The sequence below is a fragment of the Penicillium coprophilum genome (genome assembly GCF_028826855.1).
Source record: "Penicillium coprophilum strain IBT 35676 chromosome Unknown utg000006l_segment0_segment0, whole genome shotgun sequence".
In the NCBI taxonomy this organism is placed as follows: Eukaryota; Fungi; Ascomycota; class Eurotiomycetes; order Eurotiales; family Aspergillaceae; genus Penicillium; species Penicillium coprophilum.
In genome coordinates, this window is record NW_026622725.1 from 323,481 (window position 1) to 349,561 (window position 26,081).

Here is a 26,081-nt window from a genome sequence, read left to right on the forward strand (position 1 = left end):
TCAATCCATATTTCGTGTACAAATTCGAAGAAAATATCATGGTCATCACCCTTAACGCCAAATGGGAATATCGCAAATGAAACACCAAGATGCAATAAAAACACAATCATAACGAGCCAACTGATTCCGAGCTCATCAATGCATAAGCAGCCAAGTATCATAGGGAACAGCCCGAGGCTGTGTCTTCCCATCCCGACCAGTCGAAAACAAGACGGGCTCGAAATCACAAGCTGCAGAGTACTGTCTGATCAATTGACGCCAGTAACACGACTCAGCAGCAGGAGTCAGGTACCGATCACGGAAAGTGCGCACAGCATTATTAGCAATACGCTCCGCAATCTCAGGATTGTCAATAAGATAATCAATCTTGCGGGATAGATCTGACCAATCTCGATCAACCTCGATGTAGTTTGCATCGGGGCCAGTTGCAACCAGCGCCCCATGATGAACCTCGCGCCATTCAAGAGCATGGGAGATAACAACAGAACGGCAGTTCAGAAGATACTTCCCACGGCCAGAGAAGCTGCGGCCCTCGGTGTGTGCGAGGAACATGTACCGACAATGGTCTTCAATAGGAAGAAGATTGAATCGGACATCATCCTTGTCATCCCAATCAATGACACGCACGCTCGCCCAACTACTACCCACCGCAGACTTGAGGAGCTTGCTCCGCACAGGCGGGTTCGTTGCCAAACTGCCGCGCCACACGAGTTGCTTTTTCTTCTCCTGGAACTGCAAGCCCGGCACGTGTGTGCCGTCTACGGCAGTTTTGCCATCGTCGATTGCGGCAATACGGCGTCGCACTTCACTGTACGGCCCGATATTTACCTCTGGCCAGGCCCAGTAGCCGAAGTCTGGCATTAGCCAGACAGAAGTGTCCGCGTCGCGTTTTGAATAAGCCCAGATGGGGCCTGGGCTTGTTGTGTGTTCTGCGAAGTCTTCTGTGGTGAAGATGAACTCGATGCTGGGTAGGAGGTGGCGGTCTGGGAATGCTGTCAAGGCGCGGTGGAGGGAGTTTAGGGTGGCGCGTGCTCGAGATGCTGTGACAGGCATTGGGGCGTAGTCAACAATATACAACTGAATGAAATATGTTAGAATCAAGTGTTGCAAGTCCACGAGGGCGAATATTTCACATACCTCTCCTTGATCGATAATTCCCCGAACCATGCCATCGTCTACTGGCCTGGAATTGAGATCCTTGTAGGTTATAGGCTTATTTACTCTTAGTTTTGAGAACTGGTCAATCTCGAGAAATAGCTTTGGAAAAGCAATGCGGCATTGGTCCTCGGAGAGACCGTAGTTGTTTCCATCGCGCTCAACAGCAAACTCCCAGCCTGCGGAAGAGTTGGCAGGAGGGGAACAATATTGCTGTCGTGTTTGTCCCTTTGGATTATATCGTGCTGATGTCGCAGGTGTGCCGGTGCTGATGATGAGGAATGTAAGGATAAACAGCGACGCTACGGCGCCGGTAGCCAGGAAGCGGAATGAAGGGCGTTGGGTGAACATTCTTTCTGGAACAGTTCCAGTTTTGCCCGAGTGTTTAACAATGATCTAAATTTTTATCGGAGTTCCCAGCCTGGAAGAGATGAAGACCTTGTATTTCGTGAGTTGATGTCACCGTCAGCTTCGATTGTTTCCACAGCAACGCGGATGCGGGCAGGGTCTGATGCGGGCTATACGCTCTGGTACCTGGATATGGATTCTAATTATAGTCGGTAATTGATGAGAAGCAGACTGATCAATGGGCTTTATGAATGGTTTTACCTATATTGTTAAAATATAGGATCCTGACATATGTAGAAATGCAGGCCAAACTGAATCAAGGCACTTTACCAAAAAGAAACTGTGCACAGTCGATCTATAGTCCCAACTATATCGGATTATTATGTACATAAGAGGGAGAGTGCCATAGCGAGTCGATATATTCAAGGGGTATCTCAACAGGTCATGAAAGGAAAGAAGAAACGAAGGAATAAAGCAGAAGGCAAAGGTAAAGTTACACTGAGACCCGTAATGTCATAAGACATGAAGCAGGCAAAGCCCAAAAGCTCAAGCTTGTCCACGAGCATGTCGCGACTAGTTAGGCATTCCAATGGGATCATTAGCCACCATTCGCGGGGGCTCTAGGACTGTTGTTGTTGAAGTAGCTCTCGTCTATCTTCAGGATCCATTCCACCTTTTGTGCCTCGGTGCGAGTGGCAAAGAGGAAAGTGTTCTGGGTTCCATACACTGCAAATACATTCGGCCGTCCCTTGGCAGACAGCGAACGGTCGGCTCCAGCTCCTGAACCGTCGAGTAGCCTTGCGAAGTCGGGCGCATGGTCGACACGCGCATTACGGAGGTTGATAGCATTGATCTCGTCCCCCTCTGGAACCGAGTAGATGTGGAGGTACGGCCGGCGGAGCTCCACAAAACGACGCACCCAAACGTTGTTAGTATCATCGGGTGTAAGCACGTATCCCGTTTTCAAGGCATCGGGTGCTTTGGGAAGAGTTTGGATGGTGGCTACGAAGCGAGGTTTGAGGGAAAGTTTGTCAGAGAGGCTATTGGTGTCCGGATTCTGTTTGTGCGCCGCTCCGTCCGAAGGGGGTTCGGTATTAGTTCGAATGAGGATCGCCTCTGTTGGGTCCTGCTTGAGCGACCACAATTCAAGATACTTCCGTAGAAGCTTGGTTTTCCGCTCATTGAGCTCTGTGCCGCGCATTGGAGTTGACCTTCCACTACGGATCAGCGAGGGAATAAGACAGCCCGCGCTGAGAGCGCCTCGGGCAGCATGAAGCTCTGCAGCACGCTGTCGGCGCTTACGGTTGGCAATGTAGTCTCGTACCAGGGATACTTTTCGAGGCGCCCAACTGTTCAAGAGTTCCTCGCCTTTCACGTAGTCATTTTGGGTGTTCATACGCCACAGATCAGCAGCACGCTTGGCTGAAATGGGCCGAATAACTAACGAGTACATGCAAGTCGTCGAGTGCACAACACGAATCGAGTTCCAGAATTGCTTGAACATCGACTGCTGGCGGACATAGGTACGGCCTTGGATCTGAATTGTCTGGTCTGCCTCGAAAACAACTGGGTTCTGTAAGCGACTGGAGACAAGATCCCAACGAACAGTCACTTGGACCCGGTATTTCTCCGCCGTCACTCGATCAAGCAACAGAGACCCATGTAAACTTGAGTCCCACTGGCCGACAATTGTGACATGAGAGGTTCCGTCGGCATTATCCCTGACCGTTGGGTCTTGGACAAACTTCAAGGGGACGTCCGGAGTCTGGAAGTCCTGATCTGGGATCTTGCCCCAGGGATCGAGGAGGCGGACAGACCCAACTCGGATGTTATTTATGTCATCCCATGGAAGGCTTTCTGTTGAGCTGTACGTAATGTTGACCGAGATGCGGCGCTGCAATCCTTGATGAAGCTGGGATGTCCCGGCATCGAGACTGCTGCTCTGAATAACCTCCACGGGGAGGTATTCGCCAGATTCTGCCATCTCGAGTATTTGAATTCTCGCAAAGACATCATGACGTTCTTCGGAGTAAAACTCCGATTCTGCGATTCGAGGAGCAGTTCGCTTCTGCGGTGAAGGCTCTGCTGAGTCACGCATATCATCCCAACTAAGAAGCTTGTCGAGATGAACCGATGTCACACCAGCATAAACACAGACCTTCAATGCCGCTGTCCGTGGACTTGACAGCGGCAAGCTCATGCTGTGCACACTTTCAAACCGAACCGGACCATCCTCAAATCCTTTGATCATTTGAGTTGTAGTTGCGCCTCCTTCCTCTGAAATACCAGGCACAAATAACTGCGCATGTACGTCGGAACCTTCCCACTCCGCGAACCCGATCATGTCCCGCATGACAACATTAAATTTCAGGGTTGAAGAGGGCGCCTGCGCAGAAGATGGTTCGAGGGAGAGGCGAATGATTCCGATTACACTCTGAGTATATGGCGAGGTTATCTCAACGGAGAAGTCTTGGACACGGGTTTCGAAAACAGCCGTTAAGGGGATATCGGCATCGCCGATAAGAGAATACTGGGGTGAGCAAGGTTCAGAGAATGGATTATCGAGTTTGAAGTGTTGGATATAGTCGGGACGATCGATGTATTGGTGCAATTGCCGCATAGCTTGGACGCGACGCTGGAGCTTTTCAATTGACCACAAGTGAATCACGCACTGCTTGTAGTCGATGACTCGAACACCGACGCAAGGCTTCTTCGCCTCATCAAGCAAGATATCTTCATCACCGGAAATTCCGTTCAGCACAAGATCATAAGACGATTCCATATTGTGACCGTGGTCAACAATAGCAAACTGGAAGGCCACGTGCTTGTCCATGATATGGCTCATTATTTGTGCCTCCTTCAGAAGGGAGGCGTGTTGCAAAATTTTCTCGGCCATTCGGACATAATTTCGCTGCGACCAATGCCTGTAAACTGAACGCGCGATCTCGATTTCACGTTCATCCAATTTTGGGAAGCCATTTTCGAAGATTTGAGGAACCGGGTGGCCCATATCTCGGATATGGGTTTCAAATGTCTCTTTTTGTTTGCGCAGTTGCTCTTCGAATTCCTCCTTGGCCGTCCGCAGTGCGTACTCCATTCGCTCTTTCTCGGTGCGTAGCTCGGATGAATTTGGATCGGACGAAGCCTCCACGGTCTTAAGCCTTTCTTGGAACTCCTCCTTGCGGCGATCCAGCTGCCGCTGCATGTCTTGACGCGCCTGCGTGAGTGATGCAACCCCATTTACTTCGTCATCATCATTCTGTCGCGGCGTGCTTGGCATGGTTATAGCGGTGTCTAAAGAAAAGTTGTCAAGGGTCCCGTTGGACATGTACTTGTCCCGAATTGGGAAGGAGCTGATGGAGTCAGAATCTTCCTCTTCCGGAAGTCCTCGCCTTCCAGCTCGAACCTTCTGCACATCCTCCAATAGCGTGTCCAGTTCATCATCAGGCAAATTAGAAATCTGGTCAGGTCCAACCATAGCGCTGACAGCTTCTCTGCGTGCTAAAAACCAGTCTGACTCACGACTTCGCTGTGGAGGCATGGGCGAATCTGCCCTGTTTGAATCCCCATCAATGTCAGATCCTGCCTTGCTCAGATTCCGATCGTGGGTCTTGTTCGGTGCTGGCGACCCAAGCTGGCTTGTAGTGACTGAATGCCGGAGTAAGCTCTGCTCGACTCGTTCGGCCCTGGCCTCTTGGGGATGGTTAAAACGAAATATATGAAAATCGCCAAGGATGATTCGGAAGCCACTCTTGAGTCGTGTAGGCTTGTCGACTCGCATGCCATTCACCATGATGGCGGCACCTTCAGCGGGTACAATGGTCACAATATTATCCGCATTCTCGAAAGTGCAGTGTTTTTCGAGGATCTTGGATCCATTCAATCGAATTTCGACGGTTTGGTTTTGATCCATATGACCAACCGTGGTGGTGCCAGGTTTGATGTTGTAGACCAAACATTCCGCAAGAAGGGGATCGTCGCTGAGGTTAACCAAGTGGGGCATTTTCTTTGGTGTGCTCATCCCAATGAAGCCCTTTTCGATGTTGATTCCCAATTCCTCCAACGCTGCTTCACGCTCCTTGTGGATAAGTTCTGTGTTCTGCAGCTTCTCTTCCCATGTCTGGTTTAGGTCTTTGTAAAGCTTCTCACTCTGATTGAGCTGCTCTACAATCTCCGCTTTGCTGACCTGGGTGACAGTCCCATCCGGCTGTTGGATGGAGACCATCTGTTTCTCCAGCGGTGTATCTGGAGGGTAATACTCCTGTGGAACACCGCCTATAGCACCACCTGTTCCTCCCGGTCCAACTCCGCCTCCAAGTTTTGATCGGAGCTGTGCCAATTCCTCCTTGAGTTCGCGAATCATGCGTGCATTTGGATCTTCGTTCACAACAGCATGATTCTTGATTCGTTTCGCTGAGTCAGCGTATCGCAGAGTACCAAGGGTTTCGTCAAAGTTGATGTCTGCAGGAGAAATTGCTGCAATCATGGAGGTCATCGAATTTCCACCCAGAGAGTCCTTGAGCAACCATGTCAGAATTGAATCACGATATGGTACCATGGATGCAGTCTTCTTCTTGCCGGCCGAGGTCTTGCCAGCAGAGACATCGGCGAGTGCAGCAATGACACGACCAAGCGTTGACAGTGAGCGATTGATCTCCGCACCCTCCTTCAACCGCGCTCCGGTAGCTCCAGTCGAGTTAGCTCTTTCTGAACCAGCCAAATCAACCAAACTGATTTTCGACACCTTCTCGGTATCCATCGAGGTCTCTTGGTCGTGTCTCTTTTGTGTCAGAGTCAAGGTGAAAACGGCATGCGATCGACTAGAGGTTTCGTTCATGTTAGTCGCAGCAACCGTTCGCGCTTTGTTGCCCTCGTCCATCAGGTTCTCGATTTCTTCGAAAGATCCGACGACAAGTTTCGCCAGATCCTCGACATAAGGACCCGTCGACGGATGCTCACGAACTTTCAGGTTGCCTTTGTTTGACGGGTTGAGCAAATCGCGTACCCGCTCGTTGTAGATCTCGAGGTATGACACCTCAACCGTGCAATTTAGTAACTTGTCCGTTTGGATCGCACTTATGCGCTCGAACATCGACTGGCAAATCCGTGGAATTACACCGTATTCCTTGCCATAACCCATCATGGAATATGATTTTCCTGAGCCAGTCTGACCATAGGCGAAGATACAATTGTTGTATCCCCCAAAGGCATTGTCCAGAAGCGGAGAACCCAGATCGTCGAAAAGGTCATTTTGGTCGGCAAAGTTTGATGATTTCTTATCGAAGGACCAATATGATCTGTCAAAGGCAAAGACTTTGTTCCCTTCAATAGCACCCTTCCCACCCTTTCGGGATTTTTCCTCTGCGCCAGGTGGTGGAGTGAGCACGGTCTGGTTGCCTTTCATCGACACGATACATTTTGCGCCTCGCTCGATCTCTATATAAGAACAGACTGGTTAGCTTAAGGTCCCAGGGATAACCCCTCCCCCGGTATTAGCCCACCTCGACTATTGAAAGGCCGCACTCGCACCACCACCTTAATATTTCCACCGCCGCCTGGAGCCATCTTTGCTCTCTAACCCATGCACAGGAGAGGTTCGTCAACAATGGACGTGTATGAAACCCGGAGTCCGGATGTGGGATGCTAGTGGTAACAGGGGTACACCGATGCGCAAACTCCGCGAGGAGCGCGGCTTGAAGGTCTGTCGCAGGGAAATGAGCGTGAGGTCGGGGTGGATAAATGGCTTGTGATCGTTTGGAAGTGGTTCGTAGCGATATTCGAGATCGGTGTCAACAAAGACGTCATGTATCGGTCCAATATTTATGTCGCGCGTCTGTGATGTATTTTTTTTTGTGGGGGAGGTTTGCCGATATGCGGGGAGCCTGGATCTTGCAGCGCTGGAAGTTTGCCCACCAAGGAAAACCAGCCACAGAGTCGGTTTTCTCAAGGCACAAAGCAAAATAAAATGCAATTGTGGTTCGAGTCAACAACGATGCGGAAAAGCCACTTTGGTCCGGGGGGATGCTGAGTAAGCGCTCCACCGCCACCCGTGGACTGTAAGGGGCTGAAGCCCTTTAGGTTGTTTATTGTACATCTCCATGTCTAGGTACCTATGAAGGGGCTCGTAGATAAATCGCTGCTTCTGAGGGGATTATTGTTTAGATACGGTCTCAGTGTCTGCTGCCGTTTTAACCACACTCTGGCCCAGCCACAACTATATACTAACTCGAACTTCTTTGCCTCATGTTTACATCGACGTGAGTGAATAGAGTTATGACGAGGTCCAGGCCATATGTAGATGCAGCTCTCTGAGTTCTTCTATGACATTTATATGTGTAAGTGGCTACAAGTGATATCACTTCAAGTATTTACGATGGTGATCGATTTTGTCATATAATTCTGCACCAACTTTCGGATTCCCGCATCGATCGTCTCAATTCATGACAACATGGGTGTTACATTTTCATCTGACTTGGATTTTGCCATAGATAATCATGCTCAGGTGCTACGTGAGTTACAGTCATGATGTGAGAAATTGGACAATGAAATCGGAGCTATCAAGATGAGTACAATCCAGAGCAGTGCACACAAGGAGGGATCGAGCGCAAATATCTCATCTATTGGTGATTCTTACGGAGAGAACGGTCGCTTGCACACAGATATCAAATCTCTTTCTACACAGGTCAATCAGAGTACTGCAGAAATCAATCACTGGAAAGCGGAAGTTGAAGCTCTACCTGCCAGGCTTCATGATATCCTCAGTGCAGAGGTCAATATGATGAGCGCAAAGTACCAGGCCCTTTCTACAAAGGTTGGCAATGACTTTAACGATAGTCCACAAGCTATCAATCGGGGTCTTGCTGTTGGCCTACCTCTTGGTCTCGACATCCCTCTAACCATAGGTATGGTTTTCTTGTTTGCCATGTGGATTCGTAGCAGGTATGAGTTCCACGGACTCTCGCCTGATCAAAACGGCTAATAATGCATATGCTACCCGATCATTATATAGCATACCGCGATACGCAAATAACAAGGAAGCTGAAATGTATACCGAAGTGCGCAAGCAGACATAGCGCAGTAAGGACTCTGTGAAGTCAACGTATCCATGGATATGTGCTTATATTCTGACTCACCAATCGTTGATCAGAACCTATTACTGGGAAGGTCTGTGTGATGGAAAACGGAACCAAGGTATCGACATGATGGCCTTCAGAGTTGGACACTTTGCTGGATCGAAGGACAAACAAATATGGATTACGCGTAGGCGACCTTTAGCGTTTTGACAGAATTTGAGGTATACGAGTCTCTGCTTTTTGATGTGGCCCTTGGCTCATTTGATATTCTTACTGTGGTCGGTGTCCACAGTATATGTTGTAAGTGCGTCGGTACGCGTGTCAGCAAGCGAACAGCTTTTGCTCTTGCTTTGGTAATATAGGGTTGTCTAGAAATTACCCGAAACCAGCTCAGTTTAATACTCTACCAAGTAACCCGACCACTAGAGATGAGGTCAAGGTCTCAGTCTGTTAGAATGATTGGACGCTACAATTGAGCATACTCTCTCAAAACAAGGAACTTTTGTTTATTGTTTATTTTAGTTTCCTATGCCTTTCATGGTAATTAGCAGAGAACAGCTGCTTGTTAGGGTATAACTTGTGTTGATTTCCGAGATAGTTATATATTTTATCGCTTGTTGTGCTACACGACTACAATATATATTTCAAGGAATGCGGGTTACCCTGGCACCGAGGCCACAAATATCGGTTGGAATTATACAAAAGCCAGGGACCGACCGGGAATTTATCAATATAACACATGAGCACCTTACACGTGTAGGACCTCTGTAAAGCCATGTAGAAACCAGAAGTTGAAGGTCCGAAGCCAAGCGGTTAAGCGGTCAAGCTTCACGCACGTGGGGACGTTTCATGGTCCGGAGATCGGACCCATCCGTCTCTGCGAATCGGGATTGTCGCCTGCGCTAAATGGCCCATGAGAAGCTACTAAACGTGACTAGAATGCACGTGGGGATTAACCCGGGAGTATATACGGAGTAAAGTATAGAAGCATAAGAGCATAGCATTTTCTCGTTTAAATTGCCTGGCAATTGGGCCTGAGACGAGGCAATTTGGGGGAGCATATATCCGAGACAACCACACAAGGTGGGGGGGATATTTCAGCCGGGGATAAATCTACGGTGAGCAAACTCGTTTCGACCGCCAGTTCGGATGTTTAATAATAGGTACAGTCCACTATAACAACGGTCTCCGTACATTGGACATGTGCCGCCGGTTAATTCCACTGCGTCATGATCTTGGCTGGAACAAATACTTCAATGTGCCAAGTCAGTACCTGGGGAGACCTCGTGTTTTTCAGTGAACATCTATTGATACTCAGACCTTGTCAACTCGTCCCAGATGGAGGCCTTTTGTGCCAAGCTGTCACTCCCGTCAGGATTAAAATGTTGCCGCCCGGGGAGATAAATTCATTGCCGCCACCTAAAGAAATCTCATCACACTGCCGTGGTCATCACACTACGGTGGGGACGGAGAATGCCGTGCATAGTAGACCGTACTATCAAAAAGCCTGTCTTCTGTGGAGCTCTCAATTTTCGGCAATACATTGGACCCAAGCTTCGAAGCCAGGGTCATTGATGAGATGGGACATGAGGTGGAGGAGACTTCCCTAAATAGGGCACACGGCCGAAGTACGCGGTGCCCACTGTGAGTAAGCAAAAGCAAAGAGAGATAGAGCATATCATTTTGGGTATGCGAAATGATAATCATGAGCCACAGTCAAGCTGACGAAATAGGGCCAAAAAAGAAATGAGGCGATTATTAAAATGAGACGAGTGATGAAGTGGGCAGACATGCAGCAAGTGTATCATCCTCGGGTTGGGTTTCAAGTTTTTCACGTCAGATGAGAAAATGAGGAGATAGAGAGCAACATGAAGTTAAAGAAATATGAGGTTGAAATCTACCTATGTTGGAAGTATAGAGGCCTGGAGGGCGCGTCATAAGTCTCGGGTCACACACACACGAGAGCTCGGGACGGCCGGATTTGTACTGTATTGTAATGCTGATACCATTGGGGGCCAATTGAGCGACCATCAAGGCCAATCAACCCAGTAATCACCCATATTTACATGTAATTGAATGTAATATCGCAGAAAAGGCGGCCTCATCAGCGGGGAGTAAGGCGGTCTCTCTATCGGCAGCCAGTCAATCTCCTACAAAACTGCCCCATCCGCCCTTTTTCCTCGCCTTTCTTCCCTCTGCCTCTTCTCGTTGGTTGCCCGCACTCTCTCCAGTTCATCCTCCAATTATTCCCCCCCTTTTACATCATTATTGGTGAAACCCTGCCTTGCATAAGGTCATTCCTTTGCTATTGGTGATATTCAAACTGGGGTAAGTTATACATTTTGATTTGAATACACTGCAATTGTATGCTTTTTTTTTTTTTTGCTTGGTATCTTCTTTGTTTGAATTGCCTTTGATCTTGACATTGGTCAGGGTAAATACACGTTGACATTTCCAGTTTGAATCCTTTCTATTCCCTTTATTCCCCTTTTTGCTCCCACTCATTTGAACAATTGTATCCCTATATACCTGTACTGTGTACTGTGTACTGTGTACTGCCGGTCCTATACACATGCGGAACTGCCCGGCTTGACATCAGTGGCTCCCACAGAATCACCGCCCTCTCGTTGGCACGATTCCCTCGATCTCCCCCTCCCTCTGGTCAAATCATCTTCTACCCTGGGATCCCTTGATTGCTTGGGATTGGAAAGTCACCCTAACACCCCGGAGATTATCCATATCCTTTCTGCCGTGCCTATTAAGGTAATCGCTAAGCTCTCCCCACGTTGCGCGCGCTGCTTATCTCGTGGCAAAACAACGCGTGCTGAACCAAAACACACTTTGTCTTCACCTGCTACATCCTTACTCTTCCCTCATTGGCTCTTTTATGTTTTACCTATGCGCGCCGCGCTTTATCTTTCTTTTCATCCAATCTGCACGCGTTCGCTAGCATTTACATCTTCCCTCGTGAGTTGGATCTAACATATGACATATAGTCGCGCAAAGTGATCACTTAGCTTTGGCTTTAAAACTATCCCGAATCTTCACTTTTCCGCTCTGCAGAAGCCGATCGACAAGGTAGGTTCCCTGCAGCTAAACTCCTTTGCCAACGCATACATCTTGGTCTCCCCTCCCAGCTCTGACCGGTTTGACCCGCCCCGGATTTCCCAAACCCCCCTCCACTTCAACCTCGTGTATTGACAGCGCATTGGTCGTTGATTCATCGCAATGATTGGCTAGATGAAATGCTAATGCTGCCCCATAGTGTTGGTGCGTGGAGACTTGAGGGCGCATTCTGACATCAACCCCCTGGGCGTTATCTATTGCAAGTCGAGGCTGTCAGCACTGCCTGGATTCTACGCTGGACCGCAATTCCTTCCAGAATTGCGTGAGGTAGCTTGCCGACCGTGCTTGATTTATACTGCGTAGCCTCCACTCTGGGTATCATCAGGTCTGTATTGACTTGACAACGCATCAAGCCGACATCTAGTTGAGGTGACCCCCCGGCTGCATCACAGCCCAACCACGTTACACCCGACAGTGGGCGTAAACAATTTTGCACAAAAGAGCCAAAACCCTCCGCAAGCCATTCAAGATTATTCTTGACAAGAGTTTGAGAGTTTCTCTTGACGAAACACAATATCGGCTCACACGCACCCACAATTTAAGGTACGTGCCTGGTCCCTGTTGTGTTATTTTGTTTCCCCATACCCCCACCCACCAATCCAGTGACCGCTCGGCGATGCGCTCTGCTGACGCGAATCCCCGAGCCTGCAGACTATCCATCGAATCATCGGTTGCCTACCCTAGTACTTGTGGTGACTCTGTGCCTCATTGCGCGCGCTCTGTGATATCGCTTTACATCTACCAAACAGAAGTCGCCGTCAACTTTGACATATTTAGACCTACTATCCCAAATCCTTTGGGTCTGATTGGTGATCTCAAGATATCTTAAGTCGGTTTAGATCGATCCATCGAATCGGCGCGCCCTGTAGTGTGACAAGATCCACTATCACAACTCGCCAGTATGGAGTACCCTCCTCAATATCAACAAGCTCATGGGCAACATCCACATGCCCCATCTCACATCCCCGGTCCTTACCAAACCGGCCCACCAAACGCCGGTGCCCCCGTTGGGTCGATGGCCTCGCCCACCAATGCCCAGGCACCAATCCAACCTCACTCAACACACCAGACCTCTCCTATCGTTCCGTCGCAACCTCATTACCAACAAGCCCAGAATGGACCCGGAGGTGTTCACCAACAAATGAATTTCCCCCAAGGTTATGGTGTCCCTGCGCCCATGGCTCAGGGCTACGGCATCTCGCCGACGCAGGCTGCCGCGATGGCCACCGCAGCTGCATCTGGGCAGTTCTACCCCCTTCACCAAGACTCCATGGCTGGCCAGATGCCTCAGGGTTCCCGAGCTTCGCCGCGCATGGCGAGCATGCAAATGAAGCAGGACCGTGACCCCCGGTCCCCACCCCAGATGCAGAACCAGATGCCTCCCATGGGATCACAGGTCCAGATGCCGCCAAACCAGCAACTTTCTCAACGTCGCATGAGCCATGTCGGTAGCCCTAACGTCCAGACTGCACAGCCCGTCATGAGCCACGTCGGCCGGGCCCCTATCGCTGCCCCAATTCCCCAGGCCCCCGTACAACAGAACCAGCCCTCACCCGACATGGTGCCTGGCAGCAACCAAGAAGAGTCGCCCTTGTATGTGAACGCCAAGCAGTTCCACAGAATCTTGAAACGTCGCGTAGCGCGACAAAAGCTCGAGGAGCAGCTGCGTTTGACATCAAAGGGTCGCAAGCCTTACTTGCACGAGTCAAGACACAACCATGCCATGCGAAGACCACGTGGACCCGGTGGACGTTTCCTGACCGCAGATGAGGTGGCCGCGATGGAGAAACGAGAAGAGGTAACAGGCCAGCCTGTTACCTTCGAGGACCTCAGCAAGCCATTGCCAACTGAGAATGGTGCTGGACAGAAGCGCAAGTCAAGTGAAGTCCAAGGAGATGGTATCAACTCTTCCAAGAAAACGAAGACCAATGCCAGCGCCGATGGAAGCTCGGGGGACTCTGCCGAGCCCTCAGATGAGGACGGTTAATCTCCCTCATCTTCATTTGTTTTCGCCTCAAGACTGTGAATACTACACGTCTTGCTAGCGTGACTTGCGGTATTGAATTTTCCTTATTTTCTTTTGTCGTCACGGCTTTATGGATGGACGTCTTGGACCTTTTCTCTAGCGAGCGATGTGTATGGATCCCCCCTTTCTATGCTCTATGCCCCATTTATGTGCTTTTTGTCTGATATGCTTTTGTCTCATGTGTTTCTTCTCATCTGTTTTTGTTTTGACCTATCTTACCCCCATCTCCCCCTGATGTCTGTTTATATTCGCTATGCTGGGACGATCTATTTCCTCTTCATTCCCCCTCTTGCCTATCTTATCTCCTCAATCCTCTTTCTCAACGGTGCCTCTCTCAGTTCATGGGAGAAACCTTGTACAAGAATGACCATTTCAAGCATCTACACTTTCACCCCCTGTGGATGTGATACGTGAGACTGGAGACATGGCACGCTCTGCTTTACTCTGCTCGAAATTATCTTGCTTGCTGGCCCTCATATTATATGTAGGGTCTTGAAGGGCACATGGTTGTGCTCGATATGCCACCTAATAATATTCGGCAGTTAGCAATTGGCTAAATATTCGAGGTCCCAACTCGAAACTCCTATCTCCACCTTTCTGTCTCCATGCTTCTATCTACTTTTATGTTCTATTATGAATATGCTTCTGGCAATCTCTTTCATATTCTTTTCCTGTTACATCCCCATTTCCTACTTCCTTTCATTCTGTCTCGGTGTCTCGTGTTGCGGGTTTATGGGTCTCTGGCTGGGAATTTTAGAGAGGGTCCATCACTGGAAAAACAGATCGGGATATCGGTTTTCGAAAGACTGGTTTGTTTTATGAATATCATTTGAATTTTAGTATTGACGTTTTCCTTTCTTCCCTTCTCTTGCGTCCTGTTTATGTTTTTGCTAGGATTCGGCAGGGCGATGGATGCAAGGCAGGATGGAAATTGGATTGTAGATTGTGAAATTATGGACATATTATGCAGATACTTATACTGTTGTCTTGCCTTGGCTTTTGTCTGTATCAGCAGTATCTGGAATATCTGTATTGTAGGGGTTTTCTCTATGGCGAGTAAGGGGAAATTTAGTTGAGCAGGACATGAGCGTGGATGTAGTCTGTTTTAACACCGGAAATGAGATGCATTGACTTATAGTGGCGCGTATAAGGTGCTGGGCGGACATGAGGATGTGAGTAGGGGCACTTTAGGGCAGGTACAGAAGAGTGTCAAATTTACGGCGCCTCCTAATGTTCGGAGTACGCTTGAAAACTCGTGTCTGGTCGAGGAATCGTATTAACTTACGGGTCTAGCGATGGTCGCAGAACTTGATCAATTTAGTAGTATATCTCATTATCAAGTCCATCATAGCATGCAGGTCACTGAGACTATAAATGCGCTTATAAGCTCATTGCAAGATGGGAGCCAAGGGGAGTGTGAGTCAAGAGGGCGTGAGTATAATGGAGCTTTCTGGTCTACCAAAGTCTACACTTTGTCACAACAGAGGACGAAGTGATGGATGATGTGACAGAAAGGGGTGTATGAGATCGAGACAGAGAAAGACAGGACAAGAAAACAATCGGAGAGAGAGGAAGTATTTGAGATTGGTGATGACTCGAGGTGTTGACATCCTTGATTCCATTTAGCAAAGCTGTGTGGGCTTTGATTGTAACATGGAACAAGGAGGAAATGAATTCTTTCCTGGTGGGACTCCGGAAGCGAAGTGCAAGTTTTGTAAATCCCGGGAGCCTTCCCATCGACCACGAAATTTTCGAGTGGAAGGAATATCAAAACAGGGGCTGGAAGACACAAATGTCGTGTTGAGCCATGTATGCAGTGTCCAATAGCGATCTGTCCACGAAAGCCCGCGCCTATTTATTGAACCGTGCATATATCAGGCTTTGATAGCAACCTCCAGCAACACATACATCCATCACACCATTGAATGGGCACTGAATGAGCAGCCATAAATTCTGCAGTTCGCCAGCTCTCACACAGCTTCCCAATCCATAGCATCGACCATGAACCCCCAGTCTGCCTCAGAGCTTGCCCCATCTCCAGTGGCCTCCTCTGGGCGAATACACTTGTCGACATGCTCCTTTGCGCGAATATATGATTCTTCTAAACCGCCAAAGATATCCGAGATGATGCCCTCGAAGTCAAAGCTTGCAAGCGTCACAACATCCTTTCTTTCCCCTTGCTTTTCTCTCTCTTCCGTGGTCAAATCGGCAGTTTTCCACCTATTCCGCAGTTCCTTGGCTTTTTGTAATTGCAAATAGACATTGCCACCACCAAGAACCGGGGACAGTGGGGTTGATTGCTCCCGCAAGGCCTCTAGCACATTGGCGTGATATCGGTGAATACCAACAGGCCGACCGATGCCATTTCCATTATTAGGTGGTCCTCGTGGCGATGACGTAACTGATATATTGAATACCGCCAGTAAGTGGACAATGGCACGTTCTAGTAGAGCATAATATTCGTGGAAATCGATCTTGAACATTATTTCAGCATGTGCGACGTCATCTGCCGATATCACATCCCCGATTTCCAGAGTTGCAAGGCGGTATCCTTCAGCTAAAAATGGGAGTTTCCATCGCAGCCTAGCGACAATTTTCATAAATCGTGCCAATTCTTCGGCTGGCGGCAGCAAACGGCCATCTTGGGGTGTGATAGTCGTCGGGCGGATGCTGCTGTTACCGCTGGGGTTGGAGTTATTAGAGGGCCAATACCGGGGAGCATTTTGACTCGCCGGGTATCGTTTATTTCCTCCAGATCCGGGTGCCCAGCGAGAGTTGAGTAGACCTGACATGGTCGTTCGATTGTAGGTAAAATGTGGCCGTGTTATGCTGGTGTGATTTGGCGAGCGTGGTGGTTCTGATCAACCAATCAGCGGTCAGCATGGACGTATGAAATCTTGTGCTTGTGAAAGACCTGGGGAAATTGCAAGTTGAGCTCCCTCGCCTTCGTAGGTATTATCTGCCAAGGTTTGGAGTACTTCATACCTATTCGTAGTATATATTACTGCATTGTGTCTCCTGTTTTCGCTTGTTTACGTCCTTGTTGAGTCTTAAGCAGCCTGTAGTTCAGCTTGTGGTTGGGTATCAGGCCCCTAGGTATGTAGCTGCATCTTCAGCCAAATTATTTATTCAAGGGTAGGTTTATGAGGAGAGAAGGTTAAAGCCAGTGAAACTGATCTTCTTTGTTTGATACTGACTAGGCAATTGGCCTCTGGCTCTAACGAGAAATTCTTTTAACATTGAATGTTATGTAGTTGTTTCCCCCGATACTTAGTCTTATATATTGAGTACAGGCCTTTGAGCCATATATGACTAGAAATTTAGCCATTACCGGGAGTGATATAGACTTTTTTTTGGCAAGTAGTGTTTCAAATGTGATATATCGACAAGGCAATTGAATTTTGGTCAAGTACCGAGAAATACATGTCCGTAAAGACCAAGCTAAGAAGAATCTGGAATATTTTGATTATCCTGTATTGCAGGGATCTATGCGGAATATCACTTCGTTTGCCAGCGCTAGTGAAGCGAAAAGGGACCCGGCAATAAACATGAATGATCAGGATGGCCAAGAAAAATCAAAGGTTCCAATGATAGGGGGCTGAGTAAGAACGAGTAGCACAACACCGAAGCAGACTTCCATGAAGGAAATCATCGAAAAGATTGAAGTTGTCAGGACCTCCCACCTGTTATAGGAAGTTATACTTCATTGATATCCGGTAGGGTATTGGAATGATTAAGCCGGCTCTCACGTTCTTCAACTTGGACTTTTCTATTCTTTCCCCTCCATCTACACATTTTATTCTCGACTTTCACTGTTAAAAATTACAGATTCAACTGTTGCCCAAGTTAGGGCAGACAATTGTCATCTGGACCTGTTCCTGACAACCCGCCAATCAGCTGCCGCTGTTCATCCCCGTGACGCTATACCCCTTTTGGTCAAGCGCCCCAGCTCTCTCCAGCTTCGTCCGCCTCCTCGGCTTCTTCCCTTCATCACCAACTGTCGTGTGTCGCTCGAGGCTTCTTGTAGGTGGCCCTCTTCTTTCTCCAATTCGCTTTCTGTTTATTCTTTGGCTTTCTCCCTTGCCCCTTCTCTTTCTATCATCCTCCGCTCCTCTGACCCTGCTTTCCAAATCCCCTGCTTCATCTTCTTTTCTTCCTTTCTAAGCCGTGGCGCCAGCTGCGCATTGCTGGATCTTGTGAGCTATGACTCCTTGAATGCATAACTGCATTGGCTCTGGCCAACAGCCTTCTTTATAATCTCTCTTTGCTATCCGAAATCACCTGCTGCGAAGATGTTCCAAGCCCTTGCCAAGTTCCAGGGCCGACATGTCGCCAGCAGCAGTGTGTCCTTGTCTCTCTCTTTTCCCTGAACCCCTGCCTCTGTTATTCCTCGTGAACTTCCCAACCGCCACGATCGCTATTTCGCTCTAAGAAGTTGCTTGGTCTGATGTTGACGAATATCGAATCTTAGCTCATCCTGCGGTTCCCGACTACTTGATCGATCAACGCAGATTGTCCCGTTTGTGCTTTATCCACCTGGACTGAGTCCTTGGATATATCGATACCCTGTTCGCAGCAAAGGCGACACAATACACCCATCTCGGAAGGTTTCAAACAATGGATTCCTACGATGGTTATGGATCTCCCGGAAGGAACCGTGAATCGGATTCCTTTACGGGACGAGCCACAGGGGAATCATACAGACGTCGGTCGCCCGGTAAGTCTATCACCGAATCTAATTACAAAGAGATAGGCGAAATTGACTCTTTGCCAGCCTCTCAAGATCGACGACGTGTACGGCCGCGCTCCCGTTCGCCCGTGATCGACCGGTACGAACCTTCAGAGCGTCGTTCTCACCGGGAGGACTTTTACAACAATTCTCGGGAGCATGCTGCCCGAGAGCGCGAGGATCGCCGACGTGCCCCCTCGCCAACTGTGGCAAACATTGATCGCTATGTGCCCGGACAAGACAGCGGCAGTGGCAATCGTCCTATCCATACCAACCCTATGCCCAATCCCCTTACACTCGATTTCCAAGTGGGATTCAATTGGTTCGCTGAGTGGTGGAGATTGGAGGAGGCTGTGAATGAAGAGAAAGAGCGCGCCAAGAACGGCGGTCGTCGAGTAAAGGGAGAGCGTGAGGCGCGCGAAGATCGCGAGAAGGAACGCGCGCAAATCCAGGCTGCCTATGATACATACAAGGTCGATCTGCAAATTCGACTGGCTAGACTGTTCGTCCAGCAACACCGGAACGAAGAATGGTTCAAAGAGCGCTATGTTCCTGAAGTCAGAGATCCTCTTCGCGCCCGTCTCATGACGGTTCGACAGGGCGCATTTGAGCAGTGGGAGCATGATCTTGAGAACAACCTTTTTAAAGATTTCACGCTCGAAGGCATATACAAGAGTGATAGCGATGGTGCTGGTGGTATGGTGGAAAAAGAGGAAGGCGAGACTACGGCTGCCGCTGAGACCATGGGAGTACTTGACCTACTTCCAGTCCGTGGCGGAGACCTTCGCGACGAAGCTCTTGGTCAGCCTGCGCTTCTTATTAAAACCCTTGCACCAAATGTCAGTCGCAGCAAGATTGAGGAGTTCTGCAAAGAGCATCTGGGCGAGGAGGATGGAGGTTTCAAGGGGCTTAGCCTCAGCGACCCCAACCCTTCCAAGAAGTTCCACCGCATGGGATGGATCATGTTGCATCCTTCGGCGAACACCAGCACAGTGGAGCGTGGAGATGGACGCGAGGAAGAATTAGAAAACATGGACCATGATGGAGATGCCAACGGCGGTGCCACAACCAGCCCGGCTGAGAAAGCCCTCGAGGCTGTTAATGACAAAACCATTCATGATTCCGTCCACGGGGACTTTGTTTGTCATGTGGGAATCCATGTTCCCCCTGCTCAGCCGCGCAAGAAGGCTCTCTGGGATCTCTTCTCCGCGCCCGAACGGATTGACCGTGATCTCGAGCTGGCTAAACGTTTAACTGCCAAGCTGGATTCCGAGATGAGTACCGGTGTGGATGGGTTCACTAAAATCGAAGAGTATGTAGACGACCTGCGCGGTAAGGGTGAGCTCCAACCCCCTCCTACGGGACCAGTCAGTGCCAAGAAGCAGAGAAACGGATATAGCGACGAAGGAGATGAAGGGGAGATTGAGGAAGGCGAAGAGAAGGAAACCCCAGACGAGGAGGAAGTGGATGATGAGGAACTTGCAGTCAAGAAAAAGAAGCTGGATTTGGTAGTTGAGTACCTGCGTCGGGTCTACAACTTCTGCTTCTTCTGTGTCTTTGAAAGTGACTCGGTCCATGAGCTTGGTCGCAAGTGCCCTGGCGGACACCTTCGCCGACCACGTACTGGACTTTCCAGCCAGGCTAAGGAAGTGGCCCGAGCCAGCGCTCTTGGCCAGCCGTTCCCAGTCAAGAAGAAGGAACCTAGCGAGGAAGGAGAAGACCTCTCTTCACCTGTCCAGGAGAAGCGCGGACAGCGCCATGGGTCCAAGTCTGAACAGCAACTGCAGCGTGCCTTTAACTGGGTGAAAACATTTGAAGACAAGTTGCTGCAGATCCTGGAGCCAGAGAACGTCGATCTCAGCAAGCTCGGCGGCAAGCCCGTTGACCAGGCGCTTGAAGATGAACTTTTGAAGTACATGAAGCAGGAGGATGACTCCAAGTACAGATGCAAAGCGCCTGATTGTACCAAGCTTTTCAAGGCCGAAGCCTTCTGGCGCAAGCATGTTGAGAAGCGCCATACAGAGTGGTTTGAAGGTATCAAGAAAGATGTAAGTTTGCAACCATTCCACAGTGACTCCTTGTATTGACAGTCATCATAGCTCGCATTAGTGAATGCCTATGTCTTGGACCCAGCACGCATTGCCCCATCCCGATCTGATGCGAACAGCAACGGTCACTTCCCACTAGGTGGACAAGGCCACACCGGCACTCCTCGTGGATTCAGCCTCGCCAGCCTGCCCTACGCTCCCAATGGAAACATGCCCACCTTCCCACCAGGTGCCATGCCTGGCATGATGGGCTCTCACGCAGGCTGGAATGGAAACGCAATGGGACATGACGGCGGCCTGCACCAGCCCGGACCCATGCGCCGCGGCCAGAACCGCAACAACCGACCCGGCCCTTATGACCGCCGCCGATTCAATGGGAATGGTCGACTGAGTCCTCCCCGCGGCATGCCCGGCATGTATGGCGGTGGTCGTCTCCCGCCTCCTGGTGCCAGCGTCCCAGCTGGCCACCCTGCCGCCAACATGGCCGCCGGTAACCCGTTCCCAGACTCCATGGGTTCCAACGGAGGTCCTATGGCACCGCGCGAAGCCGTCCAGGGCCGCAGCCTGAAGAGCTACGAGGATCTGGATGCAGTCGACGCATCTGGCAGCGGTGAGCTGCAGTATTAGTTGCCTCTGATTTGGTCAATCTTTTATTCTCTTTCCTTTTTTCTTTTCTCCAATTGGCGACCTGGCGCATCGGAGGGACCATCGGAGGATTGCTTACTCCAGCTTGCTCATTTATTGAATTCAAACATTTCCATTTCTCTCTACTTGCGGAAACTTACTTTTTATTCTTATCTGCTTGTTGTTTACCTACTATTATCCCCTACGGAACTTTTTTCTCTTTGTCTTTCCAAGCATGTACAATAACCCTCTTCTATCGAATAAGGAATTGAAGAATCAAAAATTTTCCAATGACATTATCGCAATGCAACGCGTATGGGGTATAGAGGTGTTATACATAAGTTTACAATTTCCAACCAGATGTGCAAGACGCCCTCTTCCTAACCAACGAGTATATCCTACGGCATTTGAATGACAACCTCTTCCCGCGAATCCCGCCACTGAACACCCATCCCACGAATCCGCCTCTCACTCGCTAAGAAGAGCAAAAGGTAAACGTGCATGGCGACCTCTCCCCACGCATATACTTTAAGAGAGACGTGGGTGTCAGACGAGATCGCTGACGGGGCCGGTGCAGCTTCGAGAATACACCAGACGCCCCAGCCTGCCCGGCCATCCCTGCCTACGAAGTCCGAGAGGAAGGACCAGAAGGCATGAAAGAGCGGAGAGGGCCAGGGCCGGTTCTCTTTTAGGTTTGGCTTTGGATGAGGAGTGGGACTAGTGGTTCCAGGGTTGGGGTTTGGGAGAAGATCGACTGGATCTTGGGTCTGGTGTTGGGGTGGCTCGATAGAGAGATGCACGAGCCAGTAACCCCGTTCAAGGGGGTCCAGGGGACGAGATTGGGTGGAAGGGTTGTAGGTTCGTGCTGGGTTTAGGCGCTCTGTGAGCATGGACAGGGTTGGTGTTACATGGGTAGTGAAAGGGGAAGTGGAGATTGGAGGTCTTGGGGGGTGGATTTCGAGGGGGAGGGTGGAGAGAGGGATGGGATTAGGGGTTGGGGAGTTTGCGGGAATCGGATGCGAGAGTGAGGGTGTGGTAGGGTGGCTGATGGAGGCGTCTGGGCCTTTTTCTTGATCTAAGCTAGATGTTTCGATGGGGGTTTGGGGGAAACCAGTGGGGTGGAGAGGATTATCCTGATACTGGAAGGGGGTCACCCTGTGAGATGCAGCGGGCTGGTTCGCTGCAGGTTGAGTTACGTGAATTGAAACCGGATTCGCCTGATCAGGCGAGGCCGGGGCTGTGCAACGTCGTTTAGGTGGCGGTGGAGTAATCTGCGATGGAGACGATAGCGCTGCATGAGATGGAGAGGCGTGGACTAGCTGGGCGATCTCTGGCTGGGAGTCTGGGATGACGCTGATGAGACTCCCAAGAGAAGAATGATTTGAGATGATGTGCGCGCGTGGAGCCATGCCATCCATTTCAGGGAGCAAATGAGGCGAGGGTGTGGTGGTGTATGCGGGCCGGAGCGCCTCCCGCAATATTGGCAAAGCCTCGTGTTGAGTCGTCAAGGGCACCGAGGAATGTTCGGCGGCATCGGAGAGTGGATGCGGGTCTCGATCGGTGGGACCTGAAGACTCGATCTCCATGAGTGGCTGGCGTGAGGCACACTGGAATTCCAGAATCGCGGCAACTTGGGCCCTATAGCGTGCATCATCTTGTGCGGTGCTTGCGGCGGCGATGTGCACCAGAATCTGAGAATCGAGCATCATTTTTCCGTTTTGCGCCCATTGTGATACTCGATGCGCACTAGTGGGATCAGGGCACCGATCATATTATTTGTCAAAAAAGAAATGAAGATATCCCCGATGATGAAGAGGGAGAGACTATTGGATGCAACCTGAAGGTCTCTATGGATGAATGATTGGTCAGCCCGTTGGACTGATCACACTAAATCTCGCACGTCCCCGGTACTTACTAGGTACCTCTGATGTCGTGTGGGAATGGCCGTTGACGGTGGTACCACCCATGTAGTGGGAGCTCCCTGCGCCCCAACATGTCAAGGACGTAAGAGACGTAAGAGACGTGAAGGACGTAAAGGTTGACGATTTTCCTTGTTTCTGCCTGGTTCTGTCTCTTGTCGATTCCTTTTCTATACCGATTTGGGTCTCTTCATATCAATTCCTACCAGGATATACCCGGTTTCTACCAATTCTAAAATACTTCTAGACTGACTCCATAGCACGGCCGTTTGTGCAGTGGAGCCCTTAAGACAGATCGAACGCCTTTTGGTTATTATAAAACCAGTTAAATCAGACGATAATACATAAAAAAAGTAAAAAGGAATAAACTAAAATGAGTTAAAAAGGAGTTGTACAAAATTGACTCCATCACACTTTTCTTCCTTATACTCTCTCTCCAACCCTATCTCTTTACTCCGACATTCCACTTTTCTTACTCTTCTCCCTTACCTCTCTCTCATGGCTCTTAGTGGTGGGGTGTACCCCATGGATCATCCAATGGAATATTCTGGTGAGTTTCTTCATCTAAGCTATATAGCTTTAGCCCTCGATTGAAGTCAATCGTGGGTTTGGATGGGATGGGAGGTGCCCCCCCCGTCATCACCCAAGCTATCCAGACCTGAGCGCTTTCTCCCCGATTACCGGCCTTGGGCCTTCTGGGATTCCTCCTATCAATTACTGTATCGCATTACAACGGTTGCTGACATTATAGCACCGTACTTCCGGCTCGGCCCACGGCCCCGGAGTGCACGGTGCGGGACATGGTAGAAGGACCACAGACCCCATCCAAAGGGTTCGGAGCAGAAATATTCAAGCTCTTCGGAGGCGGTAACATCGGTAACAATGGGCTAAGAAAGACCACGCGAGGTAGGGTAATGCCAGTCACTCGATTGGATCCGAATTAAGTTTTTGCAGATGGCCAGCAGCCCAAACGTCGCGGGCCCAAGCCGGATAGCAAGCCTGCACTTACCAGGCGACAAGAACTAAACCGCCAGGCGCAAAGGTACACATTCCAATTCGATAATGATCTGGCTGGGCTGATCACACACAGGACACATCGCGAGCGCAAGGAACAATACATGAGAGGTCTGGAGGTCGAGGTAGCGCGGTTACGAGAGGCCTACACCACCGAGGTCGTCGATGCCGCCACAACGATTCAACAGCACAAAGCTATGTTGCATACGATGCGAGAGGAGAATGAGATTCTCAAGGAAATTCTCGCAGCGAACGGGATTCAATACGAAGCCGAGTTAGAGCGCCGCCGGGCGGAACGCCCACCGATGGCCTTCCACTCGAGCCCTATTACTGTCGCTGGTAGCAGCACCGCGTCGCAGACTGCTCCTGTCGCCCTTTCGTCCAGCAACCACAACACAACCCCCGCGACTACGATCTCATCCGGAATGAGCCCTCGCGTCAATGGCATGGATCACTCCGAGGTCTTGCCCACGATTGGATATGCGACCCAGCAGCAAGTGTATCACACTAATGCAGGCGATCATTCTATGAGCATGGATCATTCATCTTGCGCACCTGTTGATACTATGCAACCCATGCCGGCTAACCCGGGAGGTGTCTTCGAAACGGACCCCCAGTTGCAGGTTGACTTTATCCTAACGTGAGGCCCATTCTGCTCTAGCCAAATACACAAGCTAACGAATACATCTCTGCAGACTCGAAGGCCCCTGCCGCGAACACACAGACTATCTCTGCCGACGGTCGATCACAGAAGCCGACGATGAAGACATGCCATTTTCCGGACACGCCCTGATGGCATCGTGTCCACCGCCCAGCTACATTGCGAACACCACACCTGAACAACCATACCCACACAAGGCGCCGGACCTCCCGCACGCAAACCTCAGCACGCTCCTCAACCTCAGTCGACAGCTCGTGACTGAAGGACAGATCACCCCCATCATGGCGCTGCAGTGTCTAAAGAATCACGAGCTCTACACCACACTGCGTCGCGATGACATCAAGATCATCATGGACACTCTCAACACCAAGGTCCGCTGCTACGGCTTCGGCGCTGTGGTCGAAGACTTTGAATTGATAGATTGTCTGAGCAGCGTGCTCGGCACCAAGGTTGAACTCGGCGTATACGGCACAGCTGTCGATGACACGATGTATCGCTGAGGGTCGAACTCGATGAAAACAATTATGACCTGATGCCTGGAGAATCTTATCCTTTATCTTTGTGTTGCTACTGCGGAGTGACTCGGCGCTTTGCTGCCTGCCTTTCGGTTTTGATTGTGCTTGTGAACTACTTCATTTTTGATTCTCCATCCTTTTCTTTCTCTCTTTCTTTCGTTCGCTCATCCCTTTTACTCTTCTCTTCTTTCGTTTCGTTTTTAGCTCCCCCCGGAGAGTTGTATATAAGCGAAAATCATCGCGGGTGCAGATGGCATGTACCTGGACAATATTTTCCCTTCTTTTGCCCCTTTACCTCCTGTCACCCATATCTCCAGGAGCAACAATTGTATTGCTTTTTAATTTTGCTCCCAACAATCAGAATACACCACTCTACTACAACAGCACTGGGGTGTATACGATACCCAAATATCAGCAACCAACAATCATCATGATCTGGGCATCCATATCCCAAAGGAGGAATATACAGACAAGCCGTAAACCTAACGATGGTAGTATTTCCCCACGCGTACCGCGAAAGCCTAGAAAGTCACCGAGAAGGCACCTAAGACGTGCCTTGTGTTCCCCGAAAGTTATACACAATATGGTCGTGTCACTCAATATCATAAACATCACGTTTCGAGACCTCTTGCATCTGTAGGCAACCTATAATGGGACCTGACCAGATGCTAAAAGGCAGGGCCATTTGCTTTCGAAGGTAGAGTTCAATTTATACAATTATTGAAGGAAGCGTTTAGTGCACAAATTTTATTGAATTGATTATTGGTCAGACTCTATAAAGAGTATAAAAGCATCAAATTTTAGGTCGAGTACGTATGCACATTCAAGGAGGAACATAAGTCA

At 49.7% G+C, this 26,081-nt stretch overlaps 8 protein-coding genes across 8 annotated transcripts; 4 read left to right on the top strand and 4 right to left on the bottom strand.

The window, feature by feature from the left end:
• Positions 1-135: 135 nt before the first annotated feature.
• N7500_009142 (uncharacterized protein) lies at positions 136-1,506 on the bottom strand (the record flags this gene model as incomplete). The annotated part of the gene is made up of 2 exons (XM_056680283.1): positions 136-1,077; positions 1,138-1,506. The coding sequence occupies 2 exons, from the start codon at positions 1,504-1,506 to the stop codon at positions 136-138; spliced, it is 1,311 nt and encodes a 436-aa protein (XP_056527665.1).
• A 595-nt stretch (positions 1,507-2,101) lies between these two features.
• On the bottom strand, positions 2,102-7,068 carry N7500_009143 (kinesin-3 motor protein uncA; the record flags this gene model as incomplete). The annotated part of the gene is made up of 2 exons (XM_056680284.1): positions 2,102-6,939; positions 7,005-7,068. The coding sequence occupies 2 exons, from the start codon at positions 7,066-7,068 to the stop codon at positions 2,102-2,104; spliced, it is 4,902 nt and encodes a 1,633-aa protein (XP_056527666.1).
• A 997-nt stretch (positions 7,069-8,065) lies between these two features.
• Positions 8,066-8,576, top strand: N7500_009144 (uncharacterized protein; the record flags this gene model as incomplete). The annotated part of the gene is made up of 2 exons (XM_056680285.1): positions 8,066-8,442; positions 8,513-8,576. 2 exons carry the CDS (start codon positions 8,066-8,068, stop codon positions 8,574-8,576), a joined length of 441 nt encoding a protein of 146 aa, XP_056527667.1.
• A 4,027-nt stretch (positions 8,577-12,603) lies between these two features.
• Positions 12,604-13,689, top strand: hapB (CCAAT-binding transcription factor subunit HAPB; the record flags this gene model as incomplete). Its single annotated transcript, XM_056680286.1, has 1 exon — positions 12,604-13,689. One exon carries the CDS (start codon positions 12,604-12,606, stop codon positions 13,687-13,689), a length of 1,086 nt encoding a protein of 361 aa, XP_056527668.1.
• A 2,009-nt stretch (positions 13,690-15,698) lies between these two features.
• Positions 15,699-16,520, bottom strand: N7500_009146 (uncharacterized protein; the record flags this gene model as incomplete). The annotated part of the gene is made up of 1 exon (XM_056680287.1): positions 15,699-16,520. The coding sequence occupies one exon, from the start codon at positions 16,518-16,520 to the stop codon at positions 15,699-15,701; it is 822 nt and encodes a 273-aa protein (XP_056527669.1).
• Positions 16,521-18,345: 1,825 nt separating this feature from the next.
• On the top strand, positions 18,346-21,132 carry N7500_009147 (putative arsenite resistance protein Ars2; the record flags this gene model as incomplete). Its single annotated transcript, XM_056680288.1, has 3 exons — positions 18,346-18,445; positions 18,503-20,505; positions 20,557-21,132. The coding sequence occupies 3 exons, from the start codon at positions 18,346-18,348 to the stop codon at positions 21,130-21,132; spliced, it is 2,679 nt and encodes an 892-aa protein (XP_056527670.1).
• Positions 21,133-21,527: 395 nt separating this feature from the next.
• N7500_009148 (uncharacterized protein) lies at positions 21,528-22,838 on the bottom strand (the record flags this gene model as incomplete). The annotated part of the gene is made up of 1 exon (XM_056680289.1): positions 21,528-22,838. One exon carries the CDS (start codon positions 22,836-22,838, stop codon positions 21,528-21,530), a length of 1,311 nt encoding a protein of 436 aa, XP_056527671.1.
• A 708-nt stretch (positions 22,839-23,546) lies between these two features.
• Positions 23,547-25,223, top strand: flbB (the record flags this gene model as incomplete). The annotated part of the gene is made up of 4 exons (XM_056680290.1): positions 23,547-23,602; positions 23,800-23,954; positions 24,003-24,702; positions 24,758-25,223. 4 exons carry the CDS (start codon positions 23,547-23,549, stop codon positions 25,221-25,223), a joined length of 1,377 nt encoding a protein of 458 aa, XP_056527672.1.
• Positions 25,224-26,081: the final 858 nt, after the last annotated feature.